The 18,917-nt window shown below is 51.5% G+C and overlaps 2 protein-coding genes across 2 annotated transcripts in view; one reads left to right on the top strand and one right to left on the bottom strand.

Annotated features, from left to right (window-relative positions):
• TBATA (thymus, brain and testes associated) overlaps window positions 1-6,146 on the top strand; it is a 23,510-nt gene extending 17,364 nt beyond the window's left edge. The window contains 5 exon segments of the mRNA XM_019624608.1: window positions 235-411; window positions 2,325-2,406; window positions 3,208-3,352; window positions 4,948-5,000; window positions 6,061-6,146. Of these exon segments, the coding sequence (XP_019480153.1) occupies window positions 235-411; window positions 2,325-2,406; window positions 3,208-3,352; window positions 4,948-5,000; window positions 6,061-6,146 (543 nt within the window).
• A 6,668-nt stretch (window positions 6,147-12,814) lies between these two features.
• Window positions 12,815-18,917, bottom strand: part of LOC109371851 (A disintegrin and metalloproteinase with thrombospondin motifs 14-like) — a 23,400-nt gene continuing 17,297 nt past the window's right edge. The window contains exons 6-8 of the mRNA XM_019624598.1: window positions 17,213-17,342; window positions 16,972-17,073; window positions 12,815-14,902 (exon numbers count right to left, since the gene is read on the bottom strand). Of these exons, the coding sequence (XP_019480143.1) occupies window positions 14,406-14,902; window positions 16,972-17,073; window positions 17,213-17,342 (729 nt within the window). The 3' untranslated portion in view covers window positions 12,815-14,405. The remainder of the gene's footprint in view (window positions 14,903-16,971; window positions 17,074-17,212; window positions 17,343-18,917) is intronic.

Genomic DNA, 18,917 nt, shown 5'->3' with positions numbered 1-18,917 from the left:
GGGAGAGGACGGGATGGGCACCTTGGAGATGTGACCCAGCCTCCTTCTCTTCTCCACTCCCCATTCCTCTCCACCCCTCCCTCCCCTCTCCTCCTCTTCTCTTCCCCTCTGCCTTCTCTCTCTCTCTCTCTCTCTCTCTCTCTCTCTCTCTCTCTCTCTCTCTCTCTCTCCCCCCCTCCCCCCACTCTCCCTTTCTCTCTCTCTGCCTGGAGTCTCTCGCCACTTTTCTCCCAGCAGAAGGAGGAGCCCCAGCGAGAACAGGGGGCAAAGTACTCGGCGGAGACTGGGAGGATCATCCCTGCTTCCACCCGAGCCCTCGGCCTTCGCCACTCCCGCAAGGGCCAATGGAACGGCCCTTCAGGCAGAGACGGAGGCGTCCAGGCCTTCATCCTGCAGAACCAGGAGCTGCTGGTGAGCCCCTGGGAAGGCTGGTGGCTGCGGCCCTGCAGAGGCCTGGTGAGGGCAGACAACAGGGAGGTGCCACTCCCAGGCTCACAGCAATCCCAGCTATGACTCTTACAAACTGCTGTGAAGTGTGGCTTCTCCCAGGGACACTGGCATCTAAGACTGTAAGACTTGCAAACCCAGACCTGGGAGTCAGGAGCCTGGATTCTAATCTCCTGCTTCTTCCAGGTTTCTGTGTAAGCCTTTCCCTCTCTGTAAAGTCCTTCCCCCTCTTGGGGCTTTAGTTCCATCATCTAGCCAAACTGGGAACCTGAACACGTTATCACGAAGGTCTGTTTCAGCTGTAGCACTTGGTACGCTAATGAAGGGAGCTACAGTGGTGGAGTGAAAAACAGGGAGATGAGGGTCCTGCCTAGTGTATCCTCAGGCCACACCCCAGTATGCTGCACCCTGCAGGCTGCAAGGCTGGTTGCAGCCTGGTGTCCCCACACTTTGAGGGGGGTCTGGTCTGTGCTACGAAAAAAGCACAAAGCCCACCGCCTCCATGTTCAAGTTTCCTCATCAAGGCCTGAGATGTGTCCATGGCTCATTCCGGTGGGTTAAGTCATTGAAAGTTCCTGATAAAATGCACATATATTCTCCAGGAAAGGCCAGACAATGGGCCAGCATCTTGACACTTTCCCTGTGACCAGTGCTTTCAAACATGCAGTCCCTTTGCAGCCTTACAACAGTCCAGTCAAGTGAATAGAGCAGACAGGACCCAGGATCCCCATTCCACAGATGGGGTAGGCTGACGCCCTGCCAGATGACATTCTGTGGCCCAGGTCCCGAGAGGGAGCAGCATAGCTGGGACTAGACCACAGTACTTTCTTCACCATAGGGCGGCCTCACCTTGCCGGGAAGTAGGTTCTCGGGTTCCGTGGGGAGGGGGCACAGGGCAGGTAAGTTGGATTCGGGGAATGGAGAAGGACCCGGGGGCAGAGCAGGGGTGGGATCACCATGGTGAGTGGGTACCTGGGGGCAATGCTGAGCACCCTAGCAGGCAAAGGCCTGGGGAGAAGCTTGGCCCAGGTCCCCTCTGATCTCCACTGGTTCAAGTGGGGTCTCCTGAAAGAGGGAACTCCATTTTCCTAGGACGCCAGGTGCTCCACCTTCCATCGAGGGCTCCAGCTCCACCCAACCATAGCCACAGCCACCGTCGGCATCCCGGCCTAGGGCGCCCCCATAGCCCATCCAAGACAGAGCTGGATCTTTTCCCAATGATCCTCGACTGGAGAACGCAGGGGGGAAAGGGCCTTGAAGCAGCAAAGATGGCAAAGGCTGAGGATGCAGCTGGAAGCCAAGCAGTCACACTGCTCGGTGGGAAGGGGCCCCACGCTGAGCAGTTTGCAGAGCCTGCCAGCCCCAACCCTCAGGCTGCCCACTGGGATCATTCCGCCTCTTTGCTAACATATCCAGACTCCGGACTTGGGAACTTTAGGGTGGGGAGGCCCACGGGGTCCCTGAAGTCCCCACACCGAGGACTTGGGCATTCGGAACTGGCCAGCTTTGACTTCCCTTCCCAGTGAGGGACTTTGGGGTACAACCAGCCCAGGCAGGGCTCAAGGATGAGGGGTCCACATTTCTGATTCTGAGGGTTACTTCTGCCACCGTCTCCCTGCTAGGTGTCCTCCTCTCTCCAGGCCTCGTATTTTTCACCTGCCCAGTGAGGAGGTTAAGAATCTTCCTCCAAGGCCACTGGGAGAGAAAGCCCTCTAAAAAATGTCAAGTCCCACACAGACGGGAGCCAGGGACCATCGTGGGGACCAGTTTAGCCAAGCGTGTGGCTCTGGGAGTCCACTTTGGGGGGCAGGCACCTGTGCTGCTGGCTGGAACATGCCTTCCAGCACACTGACCCAGACCTGTCCTCCTGTCCACAGATCTTGGAGCTTCTTTGTCAGATCCTGCAAACAGACTCCTTAAGTGCTATTCAGTTCTGGCTGCTCTACGCTTCCCCAAAGGGTGAGACACAGCTCCTCCTCTGAGTGGAGGCTGTTGAGGGCCCTGTCCTCTGGCTCTGCAGTACTCAGATGCCACTTGGCTCCATCCCAGGGCCTTCTTCCTGGGCCTCTTCTCCTTTTTGGAGGCCCCAAATTAACCTTTTCCAGCTGAACAATGTCACTGCTCCCTCCTCCCAGTCCCCAGCTGGATTGCATGGCCCCACTCCTCAGAGGGGACCCCTCTTCCACTCTAACCGCAGGTCTCAGCACCTGGGAGAGAGAAGTCCAAAGACCAGGCTTAACAGACACAGCCCCTCACCCACAACTGTGGGAAATGCACACACACACAGATGCAAATACACACACATAACACACAGGCATACACACATGAACACATGAATGGACATACATGTCCACACCGGGACCATGGGTAGAGAGTATGTCTAAGTGGGAGTGTGAGGAGTGATGACAGCCAGAGAGCTGAATGGAGAAGGCTTCCTGATGGAGAGAACGAAGGGGGAGAAAGAGAGGTGCCAGGCTTGCCAGAGAGGGCCTGGGGGTATGGTGGGCAGGCGGGCCAAGAACAAGGTATACACATGGGAGGTGTGGAAGGGCTGGGCTCACTGCACACACAGGGCGAGGAGAGAAGTGGGATCTCCCCATGGGTCCCTGTGGGCAGAATGTGAGATGGTGAGAGAAAGCTGTCCTGGGCCAACATTGGGCCAAAGAGCTGGAGGTCCTGCTTCCTGACTGTCCCATCTAAGGACAGGATGGGGACTGGGGTCATGCTCCTGAGGAATCTGCCCCGTGGCTGTGCTTACAGAGAAAGACTTGGCACTGAGGCTCCTGCAGATAGCGGTGGCTCAACTCCTTCCCCAGGCTCTAGTCTCCCTCCCGACAGAACAACTCTTGAACCAGCTCTAGGAAGTCCAAGGACCACCTCAAGAAAGGGAGCAGCCACCCTACAGGTGGGCTTCGCACCCCTCCCTGCCCCTCTGTTCCCAGAACTGCTCCTTCGTGTCCAGTACTGTCCTCCCAGGTGAGGTGAGTGGGGCCCAGAGAAGGGAACCTGGTGTTGGCCAGAGCCTGGGCTGACAGCCTGACCTGGAGGAAGAGGTCAGGCCCGCCCCTGGGGCCCTCCAGTGCTACTCACACTACTCAAAGGCCCACTCTGCCAGACCACACTTCGGTGGCCAGCTGTGGGGCTGCCTGAGGGGGTGACCTGTGTCGATTGTAGCAAGACAGGGCTGGAGAAGCCATAGCTAGCCCTCCAGAAGCTCTTGGTCTTTGGGAAGACACAAGGAGAGAAGGAATGTTAATACAAGGCGGGCGGCCATTGCTTTATGTCAATATTAAGGGCCCTGGGTGGCTGGAGAGAAAGAGATTCATCCCCAGTTGGGGAAAGAAAAGGTGAGGGGATGCCTCCTGAAGCAGGTGAGTGGGGCCTCACAGTCAACACTGGAACCTGCAGTGTTGAGTGCCCACCATCTCTGCCTGGCACCTCTGGGTGCTTTACATATTTCAAGTCCATGCAACCACCCACGAAGGCAGCAGTACCTCCATCTTACAGATGAGAAAACTGAGGCTCAACACAGTTGAACAACCCAAAGTCTCCTGGCTGGTCAGCATAAGAGCTGGGATCAGACTTGGGCCTGTCTGATTGATAAGCCCAGCAGTGCTCAGATTCACAGGGAGCTTGTTAAAAGTGCCAATTCCATGAGAGTCTAACACAGGAAGTAGGGTGGGTGGGGGCAGGCACAATCACCCCAGTATTTCTGATGGAGCTTGGGGATCACTGCTGGGGTGGATAGGATTTGAATGAGCAAAGAAGGTTGGGGAGTGTCAGGAATGGAATGTGCACACTTTAGAGGATGTTAAGTCTTGGGGTGGTTGGAGCATGGTGGGCTTGGTGAGACGTGGGGTGAGGTGCTTGTGCTTGCTTAGATTTGTTGAAGGCGTGGGTGCTTGCTCTGGCTCTGTATTTGGGGTTTTTTTTTGTTTGTTTTTTTTCCACTTTGAAAGGCCAGAGGAGGCACAGAAGGAAAGCAGACTTCACTGTGACCTTGGTCAAGCCACCTCCGATTTGTGAGCCTCCGTTTCACCTCTCAAAAACCCCTCTCCCAGAGCTGTAGGCAGGACAATTTACATCTGGTGCATTAAAAGGCTTGCTGAAGTGTAAAGCCAATACAAGATAATGTAAGAGCATTATTCATGCCTGTAATTCATTAGGAAAGCAGGGTTCTTGTCTTCCTCACTCACAGGGCAAGGCGTCTGGTCTGAGACGAAGCAGGAGGCCAAGAGAGGGCCTGGGGGTAGGCTGGTATAGTGGCCTCCCCACAGGTCCCGGGACAGGAGGGCCTCGCTTCCCTGTGGCCACAGCAGGCAATGGAGTCACAGTTGTTGAGGTCTTGCTTGGGGTGGTACCAGCTTGCTGGTTCTCCAGGAGGGTCGGCTCCTGCCTCTCCCTGGAGCACCTTCCTCATCTCCCTGCCCACCTTGCTGCTCTGCTGTGTGTGCTCCAGCCTGACCTGCCTGAACCTTTTCCGCTTTGTGTTGGTTACAGCCAATCCCCAAAGAAAACAAAGACACCACCGCTACCAAAAAGCGAAAGACCCGGTAAGATTCCATGCAGCAGGTCACTGAGGGCTCACCGAGGCCCACCCTGGCTGGACCCCTCGGGGGATTCAAGGCTCCTTAGAGATAGGTCTCTGCCCAAGGAAGTTGCTCATTTCATCCACTCATCCATTCACTCATGCAGTCTTTCAACAAAAACTTATTTAGCACCTAGGTGCCAGGCTCTGGGGAAGAATGCCAACAAGTTCCTGCTGTCGTGGGGCTTGCGTGCTAGGGAGGAGGGGTGCAGACAACAAATAAAAACACCTGAGGAGGACAGGTGCTGTAAGGAAAATAAAGCAGGGTGATGTAATAGACAGAAGGACTGGCGAGGTGGGGAGAAGACACCTTGAGCTGAACAACAAGAAGGAGTCAGCATTATGCAAGGCTCCCACCTGCCTATTTGCGAAGGAGCAAGCAGACCAGCATGACCCGGGACTGTGGATTGGGAATAGTGTTAAGAAATGAGATGAGACAGGTGGACAGGGTTGGCCTGTAACAAAGGCCAGGTGTGTGGTCTCATGCAGCGCGCATGGGGGTGCACTGGAGGGCTATAAGCAGGGTGTGGCAGGACCCTTCTGGCTGCTGTGTGGAGAATGGACTCTTGAGGGCAGCAGGGGATGAGGGAGATAAGAGAGGCTGCAGCTGCAGTCATCCTGGTGCCTCAGACCAGGGCAGGGGAAAGTGGGGGCGGTTGGACGGGCGAGAGGAAGACAGGTATCTGCCATGTGCATTATTCTCCCCCCGCTAGACTGTAAAGGGTCCTGAGTGGCTGGTGGAATGACTACATAGAGTAGGCGCTTCATAGATATTTGTTACCTGGATGTAGAAAGAAGAGGGTGATGGTGAGGCTCAGAGGAGGGAGTCAGCTCTTCCCAGTCACCAGAACCCAGGGTAGAAAAGCTGGGTTGATTCTGGCTCTCACACACCTCCCTCCGCTCTTGCACATAAACCTGGGGCTTTTGGGGGGAGAGGGGTCCACCCAGGTCTCCTGGGCAGCTCCCAGGTAGAGGCCCAACCCCTCGTCATCCTCTCCTGCCTGCTCTGTCTCCCCTCCTCCCAGAGCACATTGGAAAAGCACAAGTCCTCCGGATGCATTCAAGCCAGAACACAGACGAGAAAGCGCCAGAGCCAAAGGCAGAGTGCTGAGGCGTCAGCGCTGCCCTGCCCGCCTTGCTCAAGAGCCTGCCCAGAGTTCAGGCTTGTTTCCACCCCTACCACCTCAACAGCAATATGTACTTTCCTATAACATAGAATCTATTAAAATACCAACTTCTCTTTAGGAGGACAGTTCCACTCTCCTGTCAACACCAGTCTGTGCTTGGGTTGTTTATTCCTGGACAGGGTGAGCTGCATCGAACCATCCCCACTCCCTTGCAGCACGCCCAAGTGCCACCACCCACGTGGGGCATACCTGGTTCTTTTATCATCCAGGGAATTGAAGGGCAGATGGTGGTTTGTGTGGCCTGAGAAAGGGGCTCTGCCCTCCTTGAGCTAAGACACATAGGGCTCTGAATAGGTTAGAGCAGAGGTCAGGAGCTCACAGGCCTCCTTAAAAATAATCATGGATACCCATTTTTGAGTTCCTACCAGGCACTGAAGCAGGGTAGCAGCTAATGAGGAACATTATTAACGGACTCAAGAGAGTCAGGAGGCTTTGGCTACAAATCAATGACAAAGATTTACTCAAGGTGTCTTAGGGTTTGCAGAGTGGAAACACAACTAAGCAATGCCCAGGATATTCCCAAGGAGAAAGAAAAGCTGATGGTTCTTATAGGAAGAAGTACACTCAGGTCTTCATTCTTAGCCCCTGGATTGGTCCATGATGGTATTCTCCAGGAGTCTGGTGGTCTAGACAATGGGACGTTTTCTTTTGAGGTCATTCAGGAATGTTAATGCTTGAGGTATGTCCAGGCATTAACACACAAAGCACTGACGTGCATCCAGGTGTTGACACAGGACTGGAACGCTCAAGTTCTCAGAGTCCGTGAAAACAAGAATAATCATTTCCTTGGGCTCAGACTCCCTAATTTTGATAATTCAGCAGCTTGATGATAATGTCTCCATTTTACTTCTTCACTCTGTTCTTCAAACACTGTGATTTTTTTCTACATACTTCTTTACGTGGTACTATGTTTGATTCTCCCAAAAGCTCTATGAGGTAAAGTATTCATGTTATCACTCCCATTTTAGACATAAATAAACGGAGTCTCAGAAAGGTGAAATCACTTGTCCAAAACCACAGAATAAGTGGCAGAGCCTGGATCCAAACACCACATGTCTGGTTCCAGGATCCCCACTGTACTCTACTGCCAGCTGGGAGGGGGCGACGTGCCTATTAGCAGTTCTTCCATCTCCATCTGAGATGCTCTTTACCCCTAATGGGAGATAAACACCAGGTGTTATAGAGCCCAGCTGGGCACCTCCAAACCCACAATCCCTTTTCCACTAGATCGGGGGAAACCCGTGAGGTCTTTAGTCTTCTCTTTGCCCAGCTTTTATCATCGCACCACTTTCAGGGAACAAAGCACGGTGTTCATTCCTAGAGGTTTCACTCAGTTCGGCCTAAATTGCTGCATCTCTAGGTGGATGTTCCTGAACCTTCCCAGGTTTCTATATTAGTGACTCATTCCTCGCTATTTTTATTTCCTTTGGGCCATTGCAATATGCAAAAGGAAATAAAAACAACAACAAAGATGCTGTAATAGTCAGTGGGTTTTAATTTTTGCTGACTTGGTTGTGAAGGAATAAAAACCTGAACAGGATAAATGCATGAAAATCAACCCAGATTGAAAAAATCATATGCAGCCCTGCCATTCATCTGGCTGGGGCACAGACACAGGCGAAGCCAGCTGCAAAGTTAACAGAAAATGCTGCTTATCCCCAGGTCCTCCAGCAGTTATAAAATGCTATAATCCTCTCTTTGAGTGACGGTTGCTTTCTTACCAATGAGACCCCCAAAGCCGTGTGGCTTTTTGATTTATTCCTCAGGATATCCAATAGCTAAGCCGCCCTCGCCTCCTACAGCACCTGACCCCATCCCCACTTTCCCTAATCCTGGCTCAGAAACGGTTGCAATCCAGGCCCCTGCTTCCCTTGGGCCCGTCCAGAACCCTTCAGAAAAGCCTTAGAAAAGACACGCCCCTCCACCCCGCTGCCTCATTCATCCCATGGCTCATCACTGCACCAAGTCAATACATTTGATTTTGTTAGAAATCAAGGCTTGGCCTCTGTGATCTTCGGCTATTTAGCCTTTAAGAGCTGCTATGAAATTGACACAGCCCTGCTCTGTTTTATCTGTTCAGCTCAGCGTTTGTTTGCCATCAGAGATAGTTAACCCAGGGTAATGATTCCTTAGCTGCTTTCTTCCAGCCAACAGGAAAGGAACAAAATAGTGCGTATTAGCAGCTCTCCCAGGTCTGTCCACCTCTTCTAAGATAGGGGTGGGCCTCCAAACATGGCTGCGCATGCAGGAGGGTGGGCAATCGTCCAATCCCAACCATGGACAGCACTCGGGTGAAGGGCCAATGATCAGTGTGCACATCCCAGGGTCTCCCCCCAATCCCTGCCAGGGAACAGCCATGGTGGCACTTGGCCCTGCCCCCAGTGAGTTGTCTGTCCCTGGGCAAGTCCCTCCTCTCTTTGGGCATAGGGTCACGTCTCAGCTCCTCACACCCCTTCTCCCTACCTGGATAGTCCGCAAGTCGAAGTTCAAACTATATAATAGGTGGGCTTCCCCAAATAAAAATCACTAAAATTGGTTAAAGCCTTTTGATGTCCTGGGCACTAGGCTTAGCATTCTATACATATCCCATTTAGGTGAAGAAACTGAGGCAGAAAGAGGTTAATTTGTTAGGACTAGTAAGGGGCAACCCATGCATTTAATCAGCACAGGATACTTTCCCTAAGCATCGTGGAGAAGTCAAAAAGGGACGGAGGCACCCAGAGGGAGGTGACTCCCCTCAGTCACACAGGCAGAACCCAGTTCCCCTGGTGCCCAGGCCAGTACCCTCTCCTGGCCTCTCTTTCTAGAGCTGCTAACAGTGATCCCTCAAAACTTGTCTAGCCAGGGCAAATGGAGGGCTCTCCTTATAGGGTCCTGGCCCTTTAAAGTAACCTGACCTGGAGCTGCACATCCCAGACTTGAAGAGAAAGGGGAAGAAGAGTGAGAGAAGGGGCTCCAAGAAAAGTTGCTTGTGCTGGCAGCCCTGGGAAGGTCCAGCCCATCCCACCTTGGTCCAGCTCAGCAGACTAGAGCTGGCATGCGGCCGGAGGAGAAAACCCAGACCACTGAAAAATTTCATTAGAGCCTTGCAGTATTTATTTTTTTGTTAACATATAAAATTCAGGATTTAGGGTTTCTTTTGAAACATCAGAAGCTATGGAAACACTGGATCCTGTTCTGCCTGGCATAAGCTCTAATTCACCATAGTCTCCACCCTCATTTACAAGATTTGCTTGACGTCTGAGAGCCTGACCCTGGACACACACACTGTCCATCTGTGGCATGCCTAGCTTGTCCATGTCCACTCCCTCAGCTCTCCAGCTCCCACAGCCCCTTAGCTCTGCATCCACATCCTTGAGACCCTGAGACAATCTGACCAGGCTCTTGGCTGGAACAATTGCCCAATGAGCATTTAGCTCAATCGCTTATTTTATAGAAGCTGAGCCCTAGAGAGGGGAAGGTTTTGCCTACAGTCACGGATCAGAGAAAATCCTGTGAGAAGTATATTTTGTTGCATTCTTTTTTTTTTTTTTTTTTTAAAGATTTTTATTTTATTTTATTGGGGAATTGGGGGGGATGGGAACAGTGCTGGGGAATTGGGGGAAGGGGAACAGACAAGTTGCTGTCATTTTTGTTCTTCAGTCTAGTTGTGGAGGACGTTGCTTCACTGGCCCAAGTTGGCACCATCATTGCGCTCTTCCTGGGTGAGGCAGATCAGTTGCCGGCTTCTGGACGGCCGCTCACTGCGGCTGCTGGCCGCTCACGCTGGCTGCTGGCTACACACGGTAGCCCATGGCAACCCACTGCCACAGGGTCTGCAGCCTACGCCATCGCTGGTGACTCATGGCAACCCAGCTCCAGGTTGAGCTGTTGTTCAGCATCTTAGCTGTGGAGGGCAGTGTCACTGGCCCTCATATGTGGGATCCGAACCGGGGCCCTCTGGCATCCCAAGCGAGTTCTTAACCATCGCGCCACTCGGCCGGCCCTATTTTGTTGCATTCTAAACTACAGAAAGTTAGCAGTGGGAGATCCAATTCCACTCACGCAAAAGGTGTTGATTGACAGCTTAGTTTTCATCCAGTAGCCAGGAGTACTGTGCCCTGACCACAGGTCAAGTTCTGCAGTTACTGGACAGAGTGGACAGGTAGACTTGTGGCTTTAGAACCAGGCTTGGCCACTCCCCGTGTGACCTTCTGCAGTTACTTTATTACTCTGAGTCTTGGCTTCTGCTTTTGCATGAGTACTGTTCCCAGCATTAGATTTAATCAGCCAGTGGATTACCTGGGCTCTTACTTCAAATCTTAGGACCTCAAGCCCTTTTCTTTTTACAAACACTGTCACTTACCAGATAACAAAGGCTGTCCTACATGTGTAATTCCAGGTATGTGTTTTGTCAACTGCATAATCTCCCCTCAGCTGCCTAGAGATTGTCCCTACCCTTTGCTAGCTGTGTGATTTTAGGCAAGTGACTCAATCTCTCTGAGCCTCAGTTTGTCTGTGAAATGGGGATAATAACAGCACCAACTCCATGGGGTGGCTGTAAAAATTTAGTGATATTAAGTGAAGAGCATAACACAGTGCCTGATACATAGTATGTGCTCAGTAAAGGTGAGCAATATATTCTCCTATGCTCAAGCACCCATTTCCAGAAATTAATCTAGAATGAAAGCCACAATACTATCATAACACCTACTTTCTTGACCACTTTTAATACAAGGGACAGGCTAATACAAAGGAGTCTTGTGACCACTCTCCCATACTATCTTCACAACTGCCCCTCCCTTTTCCCCTCCCCAAAAAGGATCAGGCCAGGGATGGTTTTCCCTATCTTGCAGGTGACAGATAAAGTGAGGCACTAATCATCAGACACGAAGACAGACAGGCAAAGCTGGGCTAGAACCTGGGTATTCCGCCTCCCAGACCAGCGTTCTATCCCGGCACCCTGCTGACCACTTGAGTGAGATGATCAACTGAGATGATGATTAACAGAAGGCCATTTGAATGGCCTAGGCTTTGGGAGACATCATTATGAATGCCAAGTCTTGCCATGCAGACAGCAAATACAAAAAGTTCTGGTAATGTCTGTTTGGATGCCCAAGACTTCTGTGTTTTGAGAGAAGATGAAAACCAAAGTTTTTAATATTTGACCTGTAGTACTGTTACACCATGGGAGAGACAAAAGTCTCTTCCAGAACAACTTTTCTGGAAGGCCATTGGGAATACATATCAAGTGCCTTCAAAATGTGGTTTGGGTATATTTTTCACTCTGATTGACTTCTGGAAAGGTCTCCTAAGAAAAATCAGATAAGCATGAAAAGGTTTACCTTACATCATTTTTTATATCACATTTTAGAAATGACCTAAATTTATAGTACAAGGGGATTTGGTTAAATGATCACCTAGCCATACAACGTGTACTATGTGTCATTATAAATGAAGATGTGGCTGACAGATTTCAGGATGGAAAGACATCCATATCGTTGCCAGGGCAGTGGGGGATGGGAGCATCGGTATGCGTTTCCACGTGTTATCCCTGCCCCAAGCAATGTGCCAGGGCCGCTGTTAGAGCCAGGCTGCTGGGGCTCTTAGAGGTCGCATTCTGCCCATATGACCCACCATGGCAAGGACTGCACTGCGCTAAGGGCATGTGTCCACCTGGGGCCCACAATACCCCTCTTTGCAGGCCTCTGAGTACCCGGGCCCACAGAATTTCCTGCCTGAACAGTCCTAAGTGCTAGCATCTCCCTAGGTCAGTCCCCATAAGGTGTGACTGGATTACTGTGTGTGCACCTTTAGGCCCAAGTGGCAGCTGTTTAAAAGGGGTAGTGCCCAAGGGGAAGCTGTTTGTAGAGGAATGTAAATGGAGCTTGGATTTGAGGGCTAGATTGCCCTCAGCCACGTGAGGTCCCTGGAAGGGTTCTCTGTGCCCTTGTCCTGGGCCCCACAAATGTTAGAGAGGAGCCTGTGATACACGAATCCATATACTCGGTAGTGGATTAGTGATGTCTGACAGAGCAAGGGGTGAGGCATAAATGGGTATTTTTAAATTGCACAGCACATGTTTCACGTCAGGCCCTCACTGCCCAGGAGATGCATCACAGTCCTTCCACCGCCTGTCCAGCATCTATGTTCTATTCAGACTTTTCCAGGGAAAGAGTGCTCACCACCTTCCAAGGAAGTTACCCCTTGCATGTTCAAAGAGCTTTGCTACTAAGAATGGTTCTTTGCTATGTGACCCCAACAACTACATCCCAGGCACTTGTACCAAATTGGACCAAATTCTGGATGGTGACTTGCCCAAGGCCCCAAAGCCACATAGCTACTTGGTGGCAAAGTCTGAGTGACAGCCCCCAGCCCCACAGCCATGTTCTTACCTCTCCACCCCGAGTTGACACTCAGAGGAGCTCCACAGCCAGTGGAGCGAAGGCAGGGAGACTGAGGGCAAGTCTTCTTGTGGTTCCAGCCTCTCCCTGTCCACTCCCCACCCCCAATCATCTTGTGACAGCCCAGCCCAGCACATTAGAGCTCTGCCTTCATTGTCCCTGTCCCTGTCCTCTAAAATAGACAAGAAAAACACAACACAACATTTGGGGGTCCAAAACAAAGCACCAAGGACAATGTTAATAAATACATAAAAATTTAAAGATCTGGATCTCAAAGGCACAGAGTTTACACCCCTTAACACAGGCAGGCTGGGTCTCAGGAATGATTCAGTGTGTGCCCCAGTATCCAGGGAGGGGCGGGCAGCAGGTGGACAGGGCACCTGGGAACCCCATCTAGGGAGGGCTCTCTTCTCCAGGTGCGTGCAGGCTGGCCCACTGCTCCTATTCCTCTAGGCTGGCTCAGAACAGCCCCTTGCCCCTGGGAAGGAAGAACTGGCAAGCACCTATGTCACCTGCTGAGGAATCGGGGAGACCCTCTGCACGACTTGGAGTGAGGACCCCTGGGATGGATCTGGGGGATTCAGATGGCTTGAAGAGAGCCAGAGGGTCTAGGGAAATCACCTGCCCTTGGAGGTAGCAAGGGGGGCAGTCTGAGGCCCCCATAGTGCTGTGGGTCAGTGCCTCCTCCCCACTCCAGAATGGGGCAGAGGCTCACATCCTGTCTTGGGTGGCCCTTGTCATCTCCACGGCCCGACTTTAAATAGACTCTGGTCCTCAGCCCTCGGTCATGCACACCCCCAACACCACCACCACCACCATCAGCACCACCATCTGGCCCAGCTTGAGTCACGTGGGGAAAGAAGACCCCTGACTCCCGCAGGAATGGTCTTGGGTGGAAGGCAATGATTGACAGGGCACAACCTGTGTCTCACAAAGACCCCTTCCAGGCTGGATCCTTTCCTACCCCCAAGTGAGGACAAAGTTGCCATTTCTGGTCCAGCCAGGGCTCTAGCACCAGTTGGGAAACGCCTGGATAAGGAGGATACCTGTTCTAGAGTGTCCAGAGCTCCCTTCTTGGATGGGCTGGGGTGAAGCTGGGAGGCCCATCTGTAACCTGGAGGCCCCAGAAGTAATAGCAAGTGCTGTCTGCAGGGGCGAAGGTGGCCACCAACACTGCCCTCCAGCCAGTGAAAGCAAGCTGGACTCTGCGCCTTGGCCTTGGCTGCAGGAGCTGCATGGAACTCTCGCTACAAAGAGCTGGGCCTGAGATGAACTTGCTTCCTACTCACCTCAGCCCTGTAACCGAAGCCTTATGACCACACTTACCCCCAGCTCCCTTTCTCTTGGACTGCCCTGCAGGCACCCCCCTCACCTTCCCTGGCTCTGCTTTGCCTCTCTGGGCAGAGGAGCCAGGTAGATAAGGCCTCCACAGGAATCCCACAAATTCTGGTGAAGGCAGGCAGCAGACAGGTCTAGTATGGGACCCAGTGGCTGTGAGGAGGGGTTGTTAGCTGGCCCTCAGTCCTGGCAGGGGAGACAGACAGGAGCCCTGAGAGGTTCACCTCGGTCTCCTGGGCTGCTTGCTGAGGTATGTTGAGTTAAGGCTTTCCCTGATCTTTTTCTTCCTCGCACACCCACTCCATGGGTGAAAAGTATCACAGCCCCAAACTAGAACAACAAGAAGGCAAATAATTTAAAAGGAAGTCTGTGGTTGTCCCTGCCCCACGGTGTGTCCTCTGAGCTGGGGGTCTTGGGGCACACAGAGTGTAAACTTGACTGGCGGGATTGGCAAGGTAGGGCTCATGTCACTGGGGAGGTGGCAGGAAGGCTGGTGCCTGAATGTTTCGGGTCTTCCCTGAGCTGCTCTTTATCCTCTGAGGCCGCTGTAGGTGCACCAGTGGTCCAGCCCCAAGGCAGCAACTGGGTGGTGCTAGCAGAAGTGCCCTTCAATGCTCCAGGGCTGAGTTTCTGGGGAGCGAAGTGGTGCTGAGTCACTGGGGGGAGCGTGCCCAGTGGTCCTGGGAGCTGTGTGGGTCGGCCATGTGGATGGTTGGTTGAGCCCATTGGCCCCACAGTGAGTTCAACAGCACCTTTGGGGGCCTTGGATCCTGGTAAGGGGCTCCCAGGAGTAGAGAATGGTGATGGTGAGGCCAGAGTGGGTTCCGGGCTGGCGTCAAGGCCTGAGGACTTCTTGGTACAGGACTCACAGCACAGCCGGTGGTAGCCGGGGATGGAGCAGTAGCGGTCAAGCACTTCCATCTGGCAGAAGATGGACCTGTCCCCCACGCAGGGCTCTGCTGCACACACAGCACAAGGACGGATGCTGGGAGGGTGCCCATCAGCCAGGTGACGTCAGGACACAGCCCCCACCTCCCACTCAGCCTGTCAGCTGCAGGCCCTTCGTCTCCTTCCCTGGCTGAACTCACTATAAAGCTTTTTCCCAGAGGGTTGCCTGACAGGAGAGACAGGACGAAGAAGCAGCTGTTTTTATGTGGAAGGGGGACTAAAATCCCCTGGAGCGTCCTCATAGCAGCAGCAACAGCATCACCTGAAGCTCGTTGGAAATGCCACTTCTCAGGCCCCATCTAGACCTCCTAAATCAGAAACGCTGGGGTGGGGCCCATCCCTGTGTTCTAACAAGACCTTCAAGGTGATGCCCATGCATGGGAAACTCTGAGAACCATGGCTCTACATTGAGAGTCATCAGACTTGGCTGCCAGTGGGGATTACCTAGGGAGCTTTATGTAGTCGCTTAATAGCTGCTGCCCATCTCCTACACCTAGGGAGACTGGGCGGTCTGGGTGTGGCCTGGGGACTGGGTGATTCTGAGCTGCAGCGGAGTTTGAGAACCCTCGCCTGCTCCCAATCAACCCTAAGGAGTCTGATCCACTACAGTCAGGGCCAGGCAAATGTCCAGGCAAGTCACACTTGTGACAAGCAGATCAAATATCCTGTCACAGGCAGCACACATTTGGAATACTAAGCCCTCCACCGATAAATTTGGAATCCATCAGATCTAGGTTACAAGCAAGGCTCTACCACTTAAACATTGTGAGGCCTTAGGCATGTCAATTTCTCCAACCCTCAGTTTCTTCACCTGTAAAATGGGGATAATGCTGACATTTACCAATGAATAATAACATTATAAATAACATTTATGAAGTTCCTGGCATAGAGGGGTGTTCATTATAGTAGTTTTGTTTCCTTTGGTGAAACTATCATCCAAAAATGCTTTTGTGTTTCTGGGCTAACTCCATGTAGGATTCTCCAGACAGAACATGAAGGCAGGAGCTTTGTGGCCTCTAGATGGCACCAGAATTCTAGGACCAGAGTCAGAACTCTACTTGGCTCTTGGAAGGAAAAGGGAAGGGTTACTTGCACAGCCTGAGCCTCAGCACGGGAGCAGAGAAGCAGCAAAGTTAAAGCCAGAAAATCCTCTGAGGACATCTAGTCAGACCCCTTTACTTTACGGATGAGGTCGCTGAGCTCAGAGGTTCAAGGATTTGCACAAGTTCACACAGCCAATTAATTGGTCCTCTAACTAGAAATTAGAGTCTGTGATCTTTCTGCTATTCATCTTGTCAGATCCTGGTCCTTAGAAGGTGAGGAAGGGAAAGAAAGAAGGAATCTAGAAAGGACGCATAGAACATTGAGCCTGGTACATAGCATGTGCTCAGTCAATATTTACTGATGGCTGGATAGATAGGTGATGGATGGGTGGATGGATGGGTGGATGAATAGGTTAGATGGGTGACTGGATGGATGGATGGATGGATGGATGGATGGATGGATGGATGGATGGGTTGGAGAATAAACTGATGGACTCCTAATCATGAGGCAAAGAGAAATTGCTATTTTGGTTGTTGTTAGCTGACAGCTGGACAGGAGTGCATGCATTTATCTCATTTAATTCTCTCAACAGCTCTATGAAGTCAGCTCAGATCTACAGTTGCTTATCCAAAACTCTTGGAACCAGATATGATAAATAATTCAGAACTTCTGAGGTTAGAAAAGTAATATTTGGTATATTTATATTATATAACATCCCCAATGGAGATTGGGATGTCACCTTGTAGCCAAATATAGTCATGTTTCTGTAGCAGAATAACTGATCTCTCGTTAGTTCAGGTCAGATTTTTGCTGCCAAATGAGTCTGCACCAAATTTGGGGAAACACTTGCAGCTTGCAGCATTTGGAATTGTAGACAAGGGATCATGGACCAGCACCAGCATTACCCCCACCTCACGGCTGAGGCATCTGAGGCTCAGGGAGGCTAAGGTCACGTGCTTCACTGCGTGGCCCGTGCTTGTTACACAGAACCACTGGAAGGTTTGGGGAGGGGGAGGACAGCCAGAGATACACTTACTTGATATCTTGTTAAGAGGATATAGGGGCCCAGATTGTGGCTGCCCCTCTGGAGTCACAGGTTCCCGAACATCAGCCCTCAATGTAGAGTTCTGGAGATTTCCTGTGAACAGGGAGAAGCAGCTCTAGTACCCGGGATTTCTCGGGGGCCAGGATGCGAGCCAGGCTGGGTCTCAGGTCTAGGCCAGAGCATCTCAGCCGGCCATTTCTCTCTCCCCGCGCCCCCTTCCCATCTGGCTTACCTCCGCAGGCAGGCAGGCTGCAGACCTGGATGGTGTCTGGCTTATCCCCCTCGCACTGCCGGAGACTGTTGGCATTGGTCCGGCACACCACCTGCCGCTGCTGGATGCCCTCTCCGCAGGTGGCAGAGCACTGCCATGGGAGGGTCAGGACCAGGTCAGGCCACAGCAGCCAGGGAGGGACGGGCAGAGAGATGGAGGAAGGGGGCAGTGAACTCCAATCCAGCCAATGCCCAGGACAGAAAGAGTACAGAAAAAAGGGTACCAGGTCTCCGCTTGACCAGAGAGAAAAGCAAGGACTGTTTCTAAATAGCTTCTCTAGGACAGCGCAGCAGTTGTCAAAATACTCCCATCCCGAGTGGTAAATAGCCGCTGCCCTGAGCTTAGAACCCCATGAACCCTTCTACCATCTATTATTGGCTCAGGATCCCATCTGCACTACTGCCTGTGTCCGCTCTGGTCTGTGCCTGGGTCCTTAAATATTTTATGTATGTCCCCAGCAAGCTCCCTGTTATGATCCACCAGCCCTTGGGACCTGGGGCAGGTCTGTTTATTTGATGCTATCTCAGTAACAGGATGTAGGGACCTGGATTGTGGCATCTGCTAAACAGAGAGCTGGGTAACACGGTCACCATGCACCCTTCTAGCTCTGACATTCAGTGACTTTGTGACTAAATTTACCAAAACTCAGCTTGGAGAGGCATGTCTTCTTCCCCGGGAAGAAAAGGTATTGTACAAGGAGGCGAGGACAAATAGATGACAACAGCTTGCAAGGGCTGCCACACACAGCGTCCCCTGAATCTCACACACTTCTGCCTCTGATAAATGGGTGGTGGTGTGGGGGGGTGGGGGCTCCTGGAAAAGCAAGGCTGCCTAATGTGACCAGGTCCCTGGGTTTCAGGCACTGACCACAGCCTCTCCTAGTGGAACAGGGAAGAACTTGCAGAGGTCCACTTCTCATACTGGCCATGCAATGACCCGAGGGAGACAAGACATAGGGTCCAGGGCCACACAGAACCATGGGACAAAGATGGCTCATCCTCTTGGGATGAGTAACTACAAACAACAGCTCTCCAGTGGTTATCAGTCTTATAAGGGGCAACTATCTCCCCCCATCTGTCATGTCTCTGTTAGATTTATCTATGGGTCCTTTGTGGGACCAGCAATCTGTTTTATATTAAAATACATCTATATATTATGGAGAACAACATGAAATCTACATGAGTTGTGTGGGGATTTTGCTTATTTAAAAATACTCTCTATTATGCAATATTTCAAGCATACAGAAAAGCATGAGGAAGCCGGTCAGGAAACCTGTTCGAATACCACCACCCGCTTCAATAAATTCAGCCTTCTGGCATAGCTTCAAATACTGTGTTGTGCCTTTTTAAACTTGAAGTAAATGGTATCTTTCTTCTCATACTTCAGTGCTTTTTCTACCTAAATTTATTTTTTTTCTGAGATTTATCTATGTTGAGTTCAACCTTATTCAATTTTCTTGCTAGATAGTGTTTTATTGTATGAACAGACCATGAGTTTTTGCCTACTCTCCGATAGATGAACCTTTTAGGATACTTTCTAATATTTTGCTATTATGCTAAACAACGCTGTGCTTATCTCCTTGATCAAATGAGGTTTTCTTACCTGTGGCAAAATATACATCACATAAAATTTACCGTTTTAACCATTTTTAAGTGTCCAGTTCAGC

This window comes from Hipposideros armiger, unplaced genomic scaffold (assembly GCF_001890085.2).
Source record: "Hipposideros armiger isolate ML-2016 unplaced genomic scaffold, ASM189008v1 scaffold_15, whole genome shotgun sequence".
NCBI lineage: Eukaryota > Metazoa > Chordata > Mammalia > Chiroptera > Hipposideridae > Hipposideros > Hipposideros armiger.
This window is presented reverse-complemented; position numbering and strand designations above follow the sequence as displayed.